General features: G+C 37.9%; 2 protein-coding genes across 6 annotated transcripts in view; both read left to right on the top strand.

Annotated features, from left to right (window-relative positions):
- CEP76 (centrosomal protein 76) overlaps nucleotides 1-11,358 on the top strand; it is a 33,631-nt gene extending 22,273 nt beyond the window's left edge. For both annotated transcript variants that reach the window (XM_049620475.1, XM_049620474.1), the window contains exon 13: nucleotides 11,125-11,358. In XM_049620475.1, coding sequence (XP_049476432.1) covers nucleotides 11,125-11,214 — 90 coding nt within the window. In that variant the 3' untranslated portion in view covers nucleotides 11,215-11,358. The remainder of the gene's footprint in view (nucleotides 1-11,124) is intronic.
- Nucleotides 11,359-13,982: 2,624 nt separating this feature from the next.
- SPIRE1 (spire type actin nucleation factor 1) overlaps nucleotides 13,983-16,698 on the top strand; it is a 200,926-nt gene continuing 198,210 nt past the window's right edge. For all 4 annotated transcript variants that reach the window (XM_049620471.1, XM_049620469.1, XM_049620470.1 and 1 more), the window contains exon 1: nucleotides 13,983-14,405. In XM_049620471.1, the coding sequence (XP_049476428.1) occupies nucleotides 14,084-14,405 (322 nt within the window). In that variant the 5' untranslated portion in view covers nucleotides 13,983-14,083. The remainder of the gene's footprint in view (nucleotides 14,406-16,698) is intronic.

Here is a 16,698-nt window from a genome sequence, read left to right as displayed (position 1 = left end):
GTAATTTTCACCTTTTGGAACAAACTATTTATGAGGCACATACTAAGAGGCAGACTATGTTAGGATGAAGGCTATATTATCATTGAGGCTGGGCTTCCTGCCTTACTGTACCAGAGTAACACATGTATCCATAATGCACCTTTGGTATAAATTCTGAAATAAATTTCCTTTTTATGCACTTTAATAGAGGCTGGCATTAATAATTTTCTGTAAAGGTGGTTTATTTCAAAAGATTATTTCAGTGCATTTATCACTAGAATTCTACTCTTATTACTAACAATTTTTCTTTTTAAAAATTAAATATATCTTGTCTATTTAGCTGTCATAAAGGTTGTTTTCCTATTAAAAATGTAACATTTTTTATATAATGTCTTTAATATGTTCTTTTAGACAATATGTACGCTAGTACAGTTCCCTATACATATATATGTGTGTGTGTGTATAATACATAGGTGTATTTATTTAGTAGAAGATTATCAGAAACCTAGAAAGTTCATTACTCTAGCATGAACCTGTTGAATAAAAGTTATTAAATTTAGTTCCAACCAAGTGAACACTCCAAGTGCTGTTAAATTTTTTTCTTGTATTGAGGTATACATTTTTTGATATCTGCAAAAACACATTGACAACCTGGCAGTTCTGGAAAGTACACGTATTTGAAACCCAGTTTTCTACTTTTTAACAAAGACAAGGTTTGAACCAAAAAAAGTAGCCTTTATATTTGAAAAGACTGTTGCTATTAAAGTACTATTCTATACCATATAGCTGACCATCAGAATACATTAGTTACAAACCATCGATTGTTTAAACTAACCCATTTATACTTCTGATTTCATGCTGTACTAAACAGGAACATAGTTAAGGTTAGACTACAGTTCAGATAATAATTTCATACTTTCTATTTAATGGAGATAAGTACAGGAATTAGATGATCTGTTTTTTTAACATGCTTTTTTTTTTTTTAATATTTATTTTTTGAGGGACACAGAGTGTGAGTGGGGGAGGGGCAGAGAGAGAGAGAGAGAGAGAGAGAGAGAGAGGGAGCCACAGAATCTGAAGCAGGCTCCAGGCTCCGAGCTGTCAGCACAGAGCCTGATGCAGGGCTCGAACTCAAGCAGTGAGATCATGGCCTGAGCTGAAGTCAGCCGCTTAACTGACTGAGCCACCCAGGCGCCCCTTTTTTAACGTGCTCTTAACTTTTAAGCCAATGAAAAAGTAGCATTGTTTTCAAGCTGTTGGCAGTTGAAAAATAATTTGAGATTAGCCAAAGCCTTTATAAAATATTAAAAACAAAATAGTCAAACATATAAACTGGAAGCCATCTAATTTTGAAGAACCTATTGTTTATTGTTTATAGCATATTCTATATTGTTTGTAGCATATTCTACATTTAAAACACAAATTCACTTACAGTCATCAATGCATTTAAGTGTGGGTATTAAATGTTTAATATTTTCTTCTGAGATTTGGTTGGCATAGTCCTTGTAATTACATTGGACCTTTATTTGGTTTGTGAATTCACTACATGACACCAGTGTTGAAATAGTCATGGATACTAGAAGGGAAGGTAGAGGAGGTTTTAGCTGGTTGTTAGTTCACATATACTCTCAGGAAAGATTTCTTTCTCTGATTCTATGGAATTTAGACTTGTACTAATACTCCAAAAACAGATGTTTCCTAGTGTTTTTGAAGGTAGCTATTTTTTTTTTTTTTGGTTTTGCATCTATACAGTTTTAACTACCATTATACTTATGCTATTTTTACATGTGATTTAATATTTCACGGTTTTGAATTACAGGATTTTGGACTTGAACAGAATCTTAGGTCTTCTAGTCCACTTAATTTATATAGTAATGAAATGGAGATCTAGAGAAGTGAAGTTCCCTGTCTAAAGATAATATTTCTAATAGATCAGTTCTAGAGCCAAGTTCTGACTTTGAGTTTGCTTCTTTTTGCTATATCTCTGTACAATGTGAGTTTTTTTTTTCCTCTGGGGATGGCATTTCTGGATATGACCAAGTAACCCACATAGTATGGAAAATTTTCATTTTAGTGGTTCTACCCAAGACAGGGACATGGAAGGCACCAGTCTTTATGATACTTATCACATAACCTATAAAAAATTGCGGTGATATTTGGGGTATCAGGTCAATGACAGATGAGGCCAGAATTGCCCTTCAGGGAGTCTGGCCTAGGGAAGCTGAAGCCCTTAGAGGGGCAGTGAGCTGCTTGAGATTCCTTGTGGTGTAGAATTCAACTATTTGTGTACTTAAGAGATTCAGTAAACTGACATATAAGAGTAGTGCCCACTAACATGCATCTAGAAAATATTTCAGTCCTATTCAGTCTGTTTTAATTCTGAAATCCATTTATTTACAAATTAGTTGTTTAACTGGCTACTTGTTACTGAACTTTTACAAAATCTTTTCCTTGTACAAAGTGTCCAGTGAGGGAATGGGAGCAATGGTAGTACAAAACTGTAAGATGATTGTCAGAAGTTAAATCTATTTGATTTGAACATAAGCAAACAGATTTTATCACTAATTTTTAACAGCTTTATTAATATAATTTGCCTACTATACAATTAACCATTTTAAAGTATGTAATTCAAAAAAAGTATATAGTTCAGGGTTTGCATACAGTCAGAGAGATGTGCAACCATCATCAATCAATTTTAGAACATTTTACCACCTCAAAAAGAAACACTGTACCCTTTAACTATTACTCTATCTCCCCTCTTTGCCTCCTAGCCGTAAACAACCAGTAATCTACTTTCTATGTAGATTTCCCTATTCTGGATTTTCTTATGAATGGAATCATATATGGTCTTTTGTGACTGGCTTCTTTCACTTAGCATAATGTATAAGATTTATCCATGTTGTAGCATGTATCATTATGTCATTCCTTTTTTGGGCAAATTTTCCCTTGCATAGTTACATCATATTTATGTATCTATTTGTCAATCAATAGACATTTTGGTGGTTTCCATCTTTTGGCTAAATAATGCTGCTATAAACATTCATGTCCAGGGTTTTGTGTGGGCATGTGTCTTCATTTCTTTTGAGTATATATATATACCTATGAGAGGAATTGCTGGGTTAATATAATAATTAACATTTTAGTGAAATGCCAAATAGATTTCCAAAGCAACTGCACCACTTTCCAATCCCACCAGCAGTGGATGAAGTTTCTGATTTCTTCACATTCTTGCCAACACCTTGTTATTACCTGACTTTCTGATTCTAGTCATCCTAGGGTGTGTGAAGTGGTATCTCCCTGTGGTTTTTATTTACATTTCCCTGATCTCTAATGATGCTGAGCATTTTTTTTTTTCACGTGTTTGTTGGCCATTTGTGTATCTTCCCTGAAGAAATGTCTATTTAGATCCATTGCCCATTTTTAAGTAGGGTTGTCTTTTTATTATTGAGTTGTAAGCGTCTTTTATATATTTTAAATACAAGTCTCCTATCAGATAGTATGATTTGTCTATGTTTTCTTCCATTCTATGGGTTGTCTTCTTGATTGTATCTTTGAAGTACTAAAGTTATTAATTTGACAAAGGCCAATTTATCTGTTTTGTTGTTGTTGCTCTTGCTTTTATTGTCATATCTAAGAATCCATTGCCAAATCTAAGATGATGAAGATTTACCCGTTTTCTTCTAAGAGTTTTATGGTGTTAGCTCTTAGGTCTTTGATCCCTTTTCAGTGAAGTTTTGTGTATGTTGTCAGGTAACATTCTTCATTCTTTTGCATATAAATATTGAGGTATTTCATCACCATTTGTTGAAAAGACTATTGTATCCCCATTGAATGATCTTGACAACCTTGTTAGTTGACAAAAGATGTAGGAATAGAGAGTCATGATTCTCTATTGTTATTGTGCCACTCTTTTTATTGTTCCTCTAACACATTTTGATCATCTATCATTGCTTTGTTGTATGTTTTGAAATTGGGAAGTATGAGGGGTGCCTGGCTGGCTCAGTTGGTGGAGCATGTGACTCTTGATCTTGGGGTTGTGACTTCAAGCCCCATGTTGGGTGTAGCGCTTAATTCAAAAGAAAATGAGTGCATGGGTGGCTTAGTCGGTTAAGCGTCCGACTTCGGCTCAGGGCATGATCTGACGGTTCATGTGTTTGAGCCCTGTGTCGAGCTCTGTGTTGACAGCTCAGAGCCTGGATCCTGCTTCAGATTCTGTGTCTCCCTCTCTCTCTCTTGCCCCTCTCCCACTCACACTCTGTCTCTCTCTCAAAAATAAAAACATAAAAAAAATTTTTTTTTAAAGAAAATGAATTTGGAAAGTGTGAGAGTCCTCCACTTTGTTCTTTTTCAAGATTGTTTTGGCTATTCTGAGTCCCTTGCAATTCCATATGAATTTTGGAATCAGCTTGTCAGTTTCTATAAAACAACCAGAAGTTTGTTTGTTTCAGGAGTAGAATTCAGTGATTCATCCATCACTTACATACAACACCCAATGCTTATCATAAGTGCCCTCCTTAGTGCTCATCACTCATCTAGCCCATCCCTCTGTCAACCCCTTAGTTTGTTCTCTGTCATTAAGTCTTTTGTGGCTTGTTTCCCTCTCTTCTCTTCCCACCCTCTTCCCATATGTTAATCTGTTTTGATTCTTAAATTCCACATATGAATGAAATCATGGTATTTGTCTTTCTCTGATTGACTTATTTCACTTAGCATAATATATTCTAGCTCCATCTACATCATTGAAAATGGCAAGATCAGACACCAGAATTATAAGAGGGATTGCCTTGAATTTGTGGATCGCTTTGGGCAGTATTGGTATTTTTTTCTCCCTAAAAGCCCCAACATGGGACTTTAACTCACAATCCTGAGATCAAGAGTTGCATGTTTTACGAAGTGAGCCAGCCAGGTGCCCCTTGAGGAGTATAGCCATCTTAACAATGTTAAGTCTTTTGATTTATGAGCATGGCTTGTTTTCCCATTTATTTTAAATCTTTAATTTTTCTCAACAATGTTTTGTAGTTTTCAGAGTATAAGTTTTGTACTTTTGTTAAATTTATTCCCATTTTATCTTTTTGATGGCTATTGTAAATGTTTTCTTAGTTTCATGTTTGATTGTTCATTGCAAGTGATTAAAAATATAATTGATTTTTGTAGATTCATCTTGTATCGTGCAAGCTTGCTGACCTCATTTAGTAATTCCAATAGTTTTTTAGTGGATTCCCTAGGATTTTCTTTATACACGATTATGACACCTGCAAATAGAAGTAGTTTTACTTCTACATTTCCAACCTAGATGACATTTATTCATTGATTCGCTCATTCATTCATTTACCTAATTGCTCTGGCTAGTACCTCCAACACAGTGTTGAAGAGACGTGATGAGAGGAGATATTCTTGTCTCGTTCATGATGTTAGGGAGAAATAACTCACCATTAACTATGATGTTAACTTTTCATAGATACCCTTCATCAGGTTGAGGAAGTTCCCATCTAACTCCTAGTTGTTTTTATTTTTATTATGAAAGGGTGTTGGATTTTTGTCAGATGCTCTTTCTACATCTAATGAGATGATCATGTGATTTTTGTTTCTTATTTATTGATATAATGTAGTACATGACTTGATTTTCAAATGTTAAACCAACTTTGAAATTCTAGGATAAATTGTACTTGGTCATGGTGTATAATTCTTTTTAAATGCTGCTGTGTGTTCAGTTTGCTAGTATTTTGATGAGGATTTTTTTGATCTGTATTCATAAGAGATACTGGTTTGTAATTTACTTTTCTTGTAATATCTTTTGTCTGATTTTGATATCAGGATAATCCTGGTCTCATAAAATGAATTGGGAAGTGTTCCTCACTTCTGTTTTTTGGAAGAGTTTGTGCAAAGTTGATTCAGTTTTCACTTTAATTGGTAGAATTCAGAAACCATCTGGTTCTGGGCTTTGTGAGTAGTTTTTTGATTGCAAACTCAATTGCTTCACTTGTTATAGGTCTGTCCAGATTGTCTGTTTCTTCTTGAGGCAGTTTTGATAGTTTGTGTGTCTTTATAGGAAGTTATCCATTTCATCTAAGTTATCTAATTTTGGTGTACAGTTGTTCATGGTATTTCTTCATAATCCTTTTTATATTTATAAGGCTAGTGGTGATGATTCTCTTTCATTTCTTTAAAAAAAATTTTTTTTAATGTTTATTTATTTTTGAGAGAGACAGAGACAGAGCTTGAGCGGGGGAGGGGCAGAGAGAGAGGGAGACCCAGAATCCGAAGCAGGCTCCAGGCTCCGAGCTGTCAGCACAGAGTCTGATGCGGGGCTTGAACCTATGGACAGTGAGATCATGACCTGAGCTGAAGTCGGATGCCCAACCTACTGAGACACCCAGGCGGCCCCCTCTTTCATTTCTGATCCTACTAATGGGAGTCTTCTCTCTTTTTTTTTCCAATTTTGTTGATCATAACAAAGAACTAGGGTTTGGTGTCACTGATTTTTCTTTGTTGTTTTTCTATTCCTTTTTCATTCATTTCTACCCTGATCTTTATTATTTCTGTCCTTCTTGCTTTAGGTTTAGTTGTACTTCTTTTTCTGGTATCTTAATGTAGAAGGTTAGGTTATTGATTTGAGTTCTTTCTTCTTAATATAGTCATTTACAGCTATAAATTTTCCTGTAAGCACTCCTTCATATGCATCTCATTAATTTTGGTATGTTTTTTTTTTTTTTCCATTTTCATCCATATCAAAGTATTTTCTGATATCTCTTTCGATTTCTTCTTTGACCCTTTGGCTGTTTAGGAGTGTGTTAATTTCCATATGTTTGTGAGTTAACCAATTTTTTTCTCCTGCTATTGATTTCTAATTTCATTCTATTGTGGCCAGGGGACATACTTTGTATTATTTCTATCCTCTTACATTTATTGAGGTTTGTTTTGTGGCTTAACATATTTATCCTGGAGAATGTTCACATGTGCATTAAGAAAAAAAGTATATTCTGTTGCTGGGTGGAGTGTTCTAGAGATGTCTGTTAGGTCTGGTTGTTTATAGTGTTCAAATATATCCTTGTTTATGTATCCATTAATGGTTTATTCTAGTTGTTCAGTCATTAATGAAAGAAGAGTACTGAAATCTTCCAACTATTTTTTTTTTTAATTTATTTATTTTGAGAGAGAGGGAGAGAGAGAATCCCAAGCAGGCTCAGCACTAACAGTTTGATGTGGCGCTCGAACTCACAAACCATGAGATCATGACTTGTGGTGAAATTAAGAGTTGGATGCTTAACCAACTGAGCCACCCAAGTGTCCCTAAAGTCCTCCAACTATTGCTGCTGAGTTGTTTATTTCTCCCTACATTCCTTTCAGGTTTTGTTTGATATATTTTGGTGGTTTGATATATATGATTGTAATTGTCATGTGCATATGTCCTTTTTAAAATGTCCCTTTTTGTCTCTAATAATATTTTTGTTTTAAAGTCTACTTTTTCTGATATTAGTATAACTTTCTTGTGGTTGCTGTTTACATGATTATATCTTCTTCTATCCTTTAACTTTTAATCAATTCATATTTGCAGTTTAAAGTGTATCCCTTGTATATGGTGTATAGTCAAATCTTATTTTTTTCCCCAATCTGACAGTCTCTGCCTTTTGTCTGGATTGTTAAATCCATTCACATTTAATGTTCTTATTGGTATAGCTGGGTTTAATGTCTGCCATTTAACTTTTTGTTTTGTGTTTCATGCCTTTTTTATTCCTTTATTTCCCCTTTACTGCTTGCTTTTGCATTAAGTGAATATTTTCTAATGCAGCATTTAAATGTCTTTAACCGTTTTGTCATTATATTTTTATTTATTTTTTGATAGTTGCTCTAGGGTTTCTCATATACATCTTAACTTATGAGAATCAACTTTAGTTTTATACTACCTTAATTCCAGTGATATATGGAATTTTTTAAACTAAAGTTATAAATAATGTTTTGAATGAAACTTGAGATTAATTTTTTCTGGCAATATATTACTAAAACTAGTGTCTTTGGATTAGTTCAAAGATGTTAGGTTGGAATCTTCAGTTCTTAATAAACCTGATAGTAAGAATCGGTTAAATAGCTTATACATTACCAGTAGCAGTTGTTTTAAATATAGTAGAAGAAATTAATTCAAAGGTTACTTCTTTGCAAATTTCCATGGCAATATTAGGTTCTTTTTCAAAGACATTTTCAGAATTACCCGAAGTCTTTTTGAAATATGTCTTTATATAGTATATTTTTTCTTAAATATATGTAAAAGAGGTTCTTGTCATTTGGTCAATCACTGAAAAATGCTACTTTTTGTGTCGTAAACTGCACAGGTAAACTTAATGGCAAGGTTACTTACGGCTTTGCATTAGATAATCTCTTGTGATCTTTTAATAGACTTCTATATGTTACTTCATAAACTCTTAGTTATTTTACACATTTTTAGGTGCTTTGAAAGAGTTTTAAGTATTAATGTATTAATTTACTTTACAAGACAAATTCAAGGGGTTAACGCTACACCATTGGGCTTTTAATGATGTCATGTTCATTTTCGCATAATGATAAGCTTTCCTCTGTGGGAGAGAAATAAGTGGAGGTATATAGATAGGTGGCTGAGAATGTGAAATATCCCTGGATATGCTTGTAGAAATGTTGTATAAACGAATGTCCTCTATCTTATGTGTTAGGTCAGAATAAAAGTTGTGAACAGTTGGCCTAAATTATCTTGGTGCTTGCTCTAGTGCTCTGTTTTAGCTGAGGAAAGTTGGCCCAATATTTATAATCCTACAACATAAAAATTGCTTCTGCTACAAAGAAAAAAATGAATACTACATAATTTAGTTAAAACTGAAAATGTCAAATGGCATTATGACAGTATTGCACTTGAAAAATGATAATTACTTAGCAAAGTGTTAGGAAGTTTGTTTAAAATATTGTCATAGTTTTAGGTTGAGATCTAGGAGTCATGTCTTTATGAATTTTAATGTCAATGATGTTTTTCTAACATCTCTTAGAAAGGATTATGATTACTAGACAAAAAGTAGGAACCAGGTTTATACTTCCAGTTCTCATGAGGAATGAACATGCATAGCAAATAAGAGAAAGAAAGACATTGTACTCCATTAATGGCTATTAAGAAAGGATCAAGAGGACACAAGAATTCAGGTTAAGAAAATAGTTTGGGGAAAAACCTGAGGGAAAAGCACTGCTAAAATATAAGGAGTCCTGCCCTACCTATACCTGTCCACAAAAATTACCAAAGCAAGGCTTAATTCATTGCTTATTTAATTGAATGAAAGGTAAGCCATATTTTGTGCTAGTTACATATTAAGCTTGGAAGAGAAATGAGCCTTTCACAGAGTCATATAGAATATGCTAGGGCCAAGAGCAGCTCCAGACTTCTACCTGCACACTAGGGAAAAAAGACAATCTTTTGAACAATAAGAAAGGGACTTTTTTTTTTTTTTTTTGTATAAAGTTCAGCAAAAATTAAATATAGAGGTTTGAAAAAATATTTTAGCTTTACCTCATCAGTATGACTTCATTTTCACAATGAAAAAAACAACAGACTTCAGTCTGAAAATGGATTATTTCTCTTTAACTTACACAACCTAAAACTCTGGTTTCTTAAAAGTTTTATTGAGAACTCTACTATTTTCAAGCAAGTGTTGTCGAACATCAAAATTTTGCTATCAAATAAAGATATTTTTGTGCCTTGTGTTCTTTTCAATTTTCCATTGGAATTGAGAAATAAGCTACTGCTTATCCTAACTTGAAATCTGATGAGAGGTAAGGTAATATGGGTAAAAAACAGGATCTAAAAACCTTATGTTAAAGGAAGTATATTTGAAGTATATTTACTTTTGGCAACTGTCAGTAATTTGCGGTAAGTCACTTAACCTCTGCAGACTCAAATTTTTATAAGTAAAATAATGGGTTGTGCTAAGATTTAGATCTATGAGGTCTTTTCCAAATCAAATCTTCTTTACTAATTGAAGCTAATGATTCCACTTAACTATCAGAATCAGAAGACCATCTTTCCTTGTTGGTTTAAAAGTAATTGTTTCAAAGGAGAATCACATTAATAAGGTGAAACATGACTATTGTTTGACCGAGTATTTCCCTAAATCCTTCATGAACATACTGATATGCTACTGTTGAGATATTTTACCTCATTCCTCTACTTCTCCTCAGTTTTTATCAGTGGGTATGTAACTTGATCTCATCAAAGTAGGATAGGTAAATTTATGAATAAATTAGATGCTATGGAATGAATATGTTGTGGCAAACAACTGGTTTAGAATACAACTTAGGAAAAGGGTATTCATGGGAATTTTCTAAATGTTTCTCAATGAACATTTATCTTTGGCATTGGGGAAAAAAGTTAATTCTTTTACAAGTACAGACCAGAAGAAACCAATTTTGTTGTATTCTTATCTGGTCTATATACTTTTGGTTCTCTGTATAAGGTCACATGCTAGTTTTCATGACTAATTTTAAAGATTTTGGGTTGATATTCAGTTTAATTACCAAAATTACAAGACGCACATTTCAAACTGCACTTAGGATTGTTGATGGAATTAGCCTCCTTAGAGGAGTGATAATCTGCAATTCTCTGATGGGGATGGAGTCATTATAGATCACCTTGAAGATAATTACTATCGGGAGATGACCGCTATGGTGAAACTTAATGCCAGGACAAATGGAGGGAGATGGGGTATCACATTATTCTTTGAAAGTGTTTGAAATAGCAAAAGTTTAGTTGATCATAGTGGGATGTACAAATTCAAAACATCTGCTTTTTATTTACTACTCATGCTTGGTGGAGTGAGGAATGAAGTGTGAGGACTTTTTTCTTGCTCTGTGCCAATGTAGAGAGACAATGTAAGTAGCAGAAAGAGCTGAGCTGGTCAGGAGGCCTGGATTCCAGTCCCATCTCTTTCATTTACTAGTCCTATATTTTATCTTCTGTAAGACAGGGATAATAATATCTGACCTTCAAGTTGTGTAACTGAAGAAAGCACTTTGAAAGTATAAAATGTTCACTTTTAAGATTATAAAGTAGTATAATTGTGGGCAATGAAAATTTAGGTTATAAACACTGAAAAAAATATGCTGTTCTATTTTTTCCTTTTTGGTGCACTTTTCCAGGTGAATGTGCCTCTTAGGAGCAGTTGTCTGGGAGTGACTGGATTAAGCTTGGGCTGCACAGGCAGATTGTGCTCCCTGAAAGACTCATAGCAGCTCACCCAGCATGTCCAGAGTGTGAAGCATGAAGTACATTTATCCTGCAAAAATGATAAGTAAATATAAGATTAAAAATTTCAAGAATTCCATTTTTAGTAAATGCAGCAACAAAATCAATGAAAACTAAAATCATATTCAGAGTAATACATGCCACTATTTTTCACAGATCTCACAGCACTTTGAAAGAGCCATTTACGTGTTGATTTGAATTGTTCAGACATTTTAACTACATAGAGCAATTTTTTTAAAGTGGTGAAGCCAAGAATAAAAAAATAAAATCAGTGACAGAAATTGGAACAAAATATACTCTACAAGAAGGTACCTGAATCTTTGAATTTGAATTGAAAATGAGAAAATGGGAAGGTGCCAAATCATTCCACAGTACTGCCTCAGCCCTGAGAATATATGGACCTCTGATAGTCTTTGAGTTGTCAGCTGTCACCTTCTCAGAATGTGATGATGGACGTGGGGCTTATCAAAATTTCAAAGGGTTCTGAAAATCATATAAAAAGTAGAAGTATACTGTCTTTGTATAAAAATGTGTCAAGTGTTCAGGTTATATAATGAAGAGATTTATAATAGAAGATCGCTAAGATTTTGGAGATTTATCCTTTTTTCCTGCATACATCAAACAACATTCTACTTGTCATCTTGCCTCAACTTAATTCCATATAAACTCACAAAGGCCAGAAAGTTACTTGAAATACAGTATATCAGTCATGATTTTGTATCTGGAAAAAGAAAACACACACACAACACCTATTTTATGTAATCTTCCTGTGACCAAAATGTATTTGTATGCTTAAAAATTATCACTTAGGAAAGGATAAAAAATCCTGTTGTGGAGTCATTTTAAAGAACACATCTTTTAATATTAACATTTGAGGTAAAATTTGGATTTTTCTCTCACTTCCAGTCCCTTCTTCCCTTCACTGTTAACCTTTACTTGGAGATTTATTTATTGCCCTATGCCAGGAGTAGCAAGTGACTGGCTCATGGATTCATCAATTCATTAATTCACTTAAATTGTCTTTTGTGGGGGGAGTAAAGATAACAAAAATGTAATTGATCTTGGTGGGCTGTAGCTATCAGAGTGAAACAGGACAGCAATATCTTATACAGCCAGGAGATGGTGGTGGTGTCCATAAAAGTAGACCATTTAGTTTTCTGCATTGTCGGGACTGTTTTAAAGCCCTCTATTTTCAAAATTCACACAGGATCTAAACATTTTAAATGTCAAATTTTGGGAATGTTCTCCCATTTTTAAATCAAGGGGTTTTGTTTCCACATCTATATAAGGAATTAGACCTTTCTTCTCAGGGCATTGGCACACATAGCACATTTTTGCAAATGGAATTATGAACCTATGATTAAGTGATGTTACTTAAGGGGGGTTTTGTTATCTGTTGTAGTGAAATTATAATAAGGTGACTAGGGTGAAGCTTTTTTCTCCCCTCTCTTTTAATTCCTTACTCTTTTTTAAAATATCCTTTTGATTTTCTCTCTTCTCCCCACTACTACTCTATGTGGTATCTTAAGCATAAATAATAGACCTCTGTAATTTCTACTGCAAGATGCAGTTGTTAAGAGTGTGAGATCTAATATCACAAACTGCCTTAAAAGTTTTATTGGTAGTTAGTATACATTTCTTACTTGGTTGATGCTTTCAACTCTGTCAAGTTCTGACACAGGACTAGCCTCAGAGTGTAATGTTACCAAGTAAACTCATTTACCAATGAGTGGTTGTTTTATCTAAGACTTATGTTTTATTGCATAAGTTAATGAATTCAGCAAGGCCCTCGGGAGTACAGTATTTCTTTCTTTAATTCTATGGCTAATTGCCCTCAGTTCAATTTTGCCACTGTGATATCAATTCCACATCGTCTGAATCTACTGGGTTAATTGCACTATGATGGGTGTGATCATTGGAGACTTAGTGAGGAGTTTTAGAAATGTTACAAAATGAATCCGGAAGGATGCCGAAATTAATGTCTACAAATTATTTACAAAATGTTTATATCCCAGGCCCTGATCTACGCGCTTGGGGGAAGTCAGTGAGCAAAACCCATAAAAGGCCTCCATCCTCATGGGACTTAACAATGAACATGGGAGGACCTAGTCAATAAACAATACATCTAAATAAATTATACGGTATATTGATGGCGACAGCTACTCCAGAAAGAGCAAGGGCGGGTCCGGGACATGACGAAGGGGTGAGGCCGGGCGCAGTACGAAGTCGGCTGGTCAAGAGAAACCGCGTGCAGGCTTGAAGGAGGCGCGGGATCAGCGCCCTGCGGGAGGGGTCCTGCGGTGGATGGGGGCAGGCGGGGCGGCCTGGGAGCCGGTGCCGCAGCAGTTCAACAGACCTTCATTAGGAATTCGCTCCAGTCTGGGTTCGAGTTCCTAATTAGACTTCCGGCGAGCCAATTTCAGGGGGATCCAGCGCCAGCGGCCTCTCCGCTTGGCGGGGCTGGCTGCGGTCGGAATGATCAGCGCGGCGGCGGAGCGCGCGCCGCAGCTCCCAGTCGTGCGGACCCCTAGAGGGGCGGCTCCGCAGCCCGGGCACTGAGCGCGCGACGGGCGCGGGGCGGGGCCGGCGGACGCCATCGCGTCGTTACGGGCTGCCGGCGGCGGCGGCGGCGGCCTGGTCAGGACGGCCGCGGCGTCCTCGCCGCGCTCCGCTCGCCCACGGCCGCCGGGCCCTAGCCCCGTTCCCTGCCTGGTCCCCCGCGGCGGCGCGCGCGGCCAGGTTGGGCGGGGCGGTTCCGGGGATGAGGAGGCGGCGGCGCGCCGAGACGATGCTCCGGACCTGAAGAGTCGCCGGCACAAGGCGCGGCGGCCGAGCGCAGCGCCGACCCGCGGGATGGCTCAGCCGGCGGGCCCGGCGGGCGGCGGGGAGCCCCGGGCGGAGCCGGCGGGTGGCGAGGGGCCGCCGGACCCCGAGGCGGCGGGCGGCCCGCCGGACGCGCTGAGCTTGGAGGAGATACTGAGGCTCTACAACCAGCCCATCAACGAGGAGCAGGCGTGGGCCGTGTGCTACCAGTGCTGCGGCTCCCTGCGTGCCGCGGACGCCGGCCGCCGCCAGCCCCGCCACCGCGTGCGCTCAGCCGCGCAGATCCGTGTCTGGAGGGACGGCGCCGTCACCCTGGCGCCCGGCGACGCGGGAGAGCCGCCCCCCGCTGCGGGTGAGGCCGCCGACCTGCGCCCCCGCGGAGAATCCCCGCCGCGACCTTCTTTCCCTCGCAGTCCCCGGCCTGGTCCTTCCCCCCCCCCCCCCCCCCCCCCCCCCGCAACGAGAGGACCCCTCCTCGGCCCCTCTTTTCCCTCGCAGTCCCTGGGCCCTGCCCCCTCTCCGCGACCCTTACCTCCCACAGGAGGATCCCCGCTGTGCCCCCCCGCCTTTTCCCTCGCAGTTCCTGGGCCCGGCTCTTCCGCCCCGCGACCCCCCCACCTCCCAAGGGAGACCGGGAGGAGCCGGGCCTGGGGCCGGCGGGGGAGGGTGGTGCTGGCGCTGTGGTGGAGCGGCGCCCCACGTAGGTCAGAGCAGGGGGTGGGGGGCGGGTAGCGGCACAAAGAGGGGCTGTGAAGAGGGTGTCTGGGCGGGCCTGCGCAGCCCTCCCCACTCCGGCTGGGCCATCCGACCTGCCCAGGGTGCTGGTAATTGTACACACTGTCATAGGACAGCTGCCCGCGTCTTGTTTGGGAAATGGAATGGGTTGGGTCCTTTTCGTGATAAGCTATGTATACATACTTACATGCCAGGGCTATTTACTGGGGTTGCATTTATGATGTGATAGGTGCTATGAAAGGTTCACGTGAGATCTCACCAAGGATACTTAATTCTGCTGTCAGGAAAATTACACCTTTCAGAATGAATAGTCAGCTAATAGTATTTTTTTAATTTGGCAACAAATTCCTTTGGTTAGGAAATATAAAAAGCCCCGAGGAGAATTTTGTTATATTGGGAGAGATGGAAGGAGATTAAATAATGATTTCTATCTAGCTCCTGAAAATTATAAAACAACTGCTATTTACCTGCGTATTAGAATTTCTTGTGATGAAAAAACAGGTTTGTCGAGTCAAACGTTGACAGGATTTCAGATAAACAGAAAATGGATTTTGGTTAGGTCATTGTCTGGTGTAAATTCTTCAAGATTATCACCTACACGTTAATATGTAGCTAGGGCTTACTCAGATTTGGTGATGGTGATGAAGGGATTGATAATAGGTTTTTCATGTCAGTTTTAATGTAATTCAGTCTTTTGAGAGGCAAGTATGTTAAGAACATAGAGAAATAATCTGCCCTCACTTTTAGAAAGTTGATGAAAGTATCAAAATGCTAACGGTGAAAGATGTAATTCATAAGTAGTTAGTAAAATGACATTTAATGCAAATCCTTATTTAAAATAAAAAACGTTCAAGGTTATAGATAACAATTCTTTCAATTCCACCAGAACATTAATACATTAATTTGTGTGTGTGTGTGTGTGTTGTGTGTGTGTGTGTGGTAAACACATTTTAGAACTTTTATTTATTTAAATTGAGTCTTTATAATTCTTTAGAAATTATTTTATTTCAAATAGTTTTTAGTTTATTTGATGTGTTTATTGTTTTTAAGTTTTGACTTAACATTAGTGGAAAATACTCGGGATTATAATTTACTTACAGTGTATTAATATATTAAAAGATAAATTTATTATAAAATACAGCAAAGCCATGCCTTGGAATCTGGCATTTCTAAGGAAAATAATGTTGGGTGCGACCCCGTTTTATTTTATTATTATTTTTTTAATGTTTATTTATTTTTGAGAGAGAGCGCAAGCAGGGAAGGGGCAGAGAGAGAGGGAGACAGAATCTGAAGCAGGCTCCAGGCTCTGAGCTGTCACCACAGAGCCTGACAAGGGGCTCGAACCCATAAGCCACTAGATCATGACCTTTGAGCTGGAGTCAGACATCACACCCTTAACTGAGCCACCCAGGTGCCCTGCAACCCCCTTTTAGAAGTAGCATTTGGTACTGGTGTCTTCTGGAAGGAACAAACAGCAGTTTACATTATCTTTCTCTTGAACTTGATCCCAGAAGAGTGTGGTTTATGTTATGTTTATGGACCTACAGTAGTTTACTTGTCAAAGACAAGGGTGTATTCTGGTGGTAGTTAAAATGAATTATCGTTATTATTTTGCATCATTCCTATGAGTGATAACATCTTGACCTCAATGTAATACTCTTTTCACGGAGAGAATAGTAGTTTCCCTGCAGTAGCGGCAATGGATTTATAAACATTTTGTGTTGTTCCTTAGTTCTTTTTTTTTTTTTTTAATTTTTAAAGTTTATTTTGAGAGAGAGAGAGGGAATGAGGGGGGGAGGGACATGGAGAGAGAGAGAGAGAGAGAGAGAGAGAGAGAGAGAGAGAGAATCCCAATCCCAAGCAGGCTCCAAGCCATCAGCGCAGAACCTGATGCAGGGCTTGAACCCACA

This window comes from Panthera uncia (assembly GCF_023721935.1).
Source record: "Panthera uncia isolate 11264 chromosome D3 unlocalized genomic scaffold, Puncia_PCG_1.0 HiC_scaffold_8, whole genome shotgun sequence".
NCBI classification, from domain to species: domain Eukaryota; kingdom Metazoa; phylum Chordata; class Mammalia; order Carnivora; family Felidae; genus Panthera; species Panthera uncia.
Note: the sequence above shows the minus strand (reverse complement) of the source record. Positions and strands in the feature narration are given on the sequence as shown.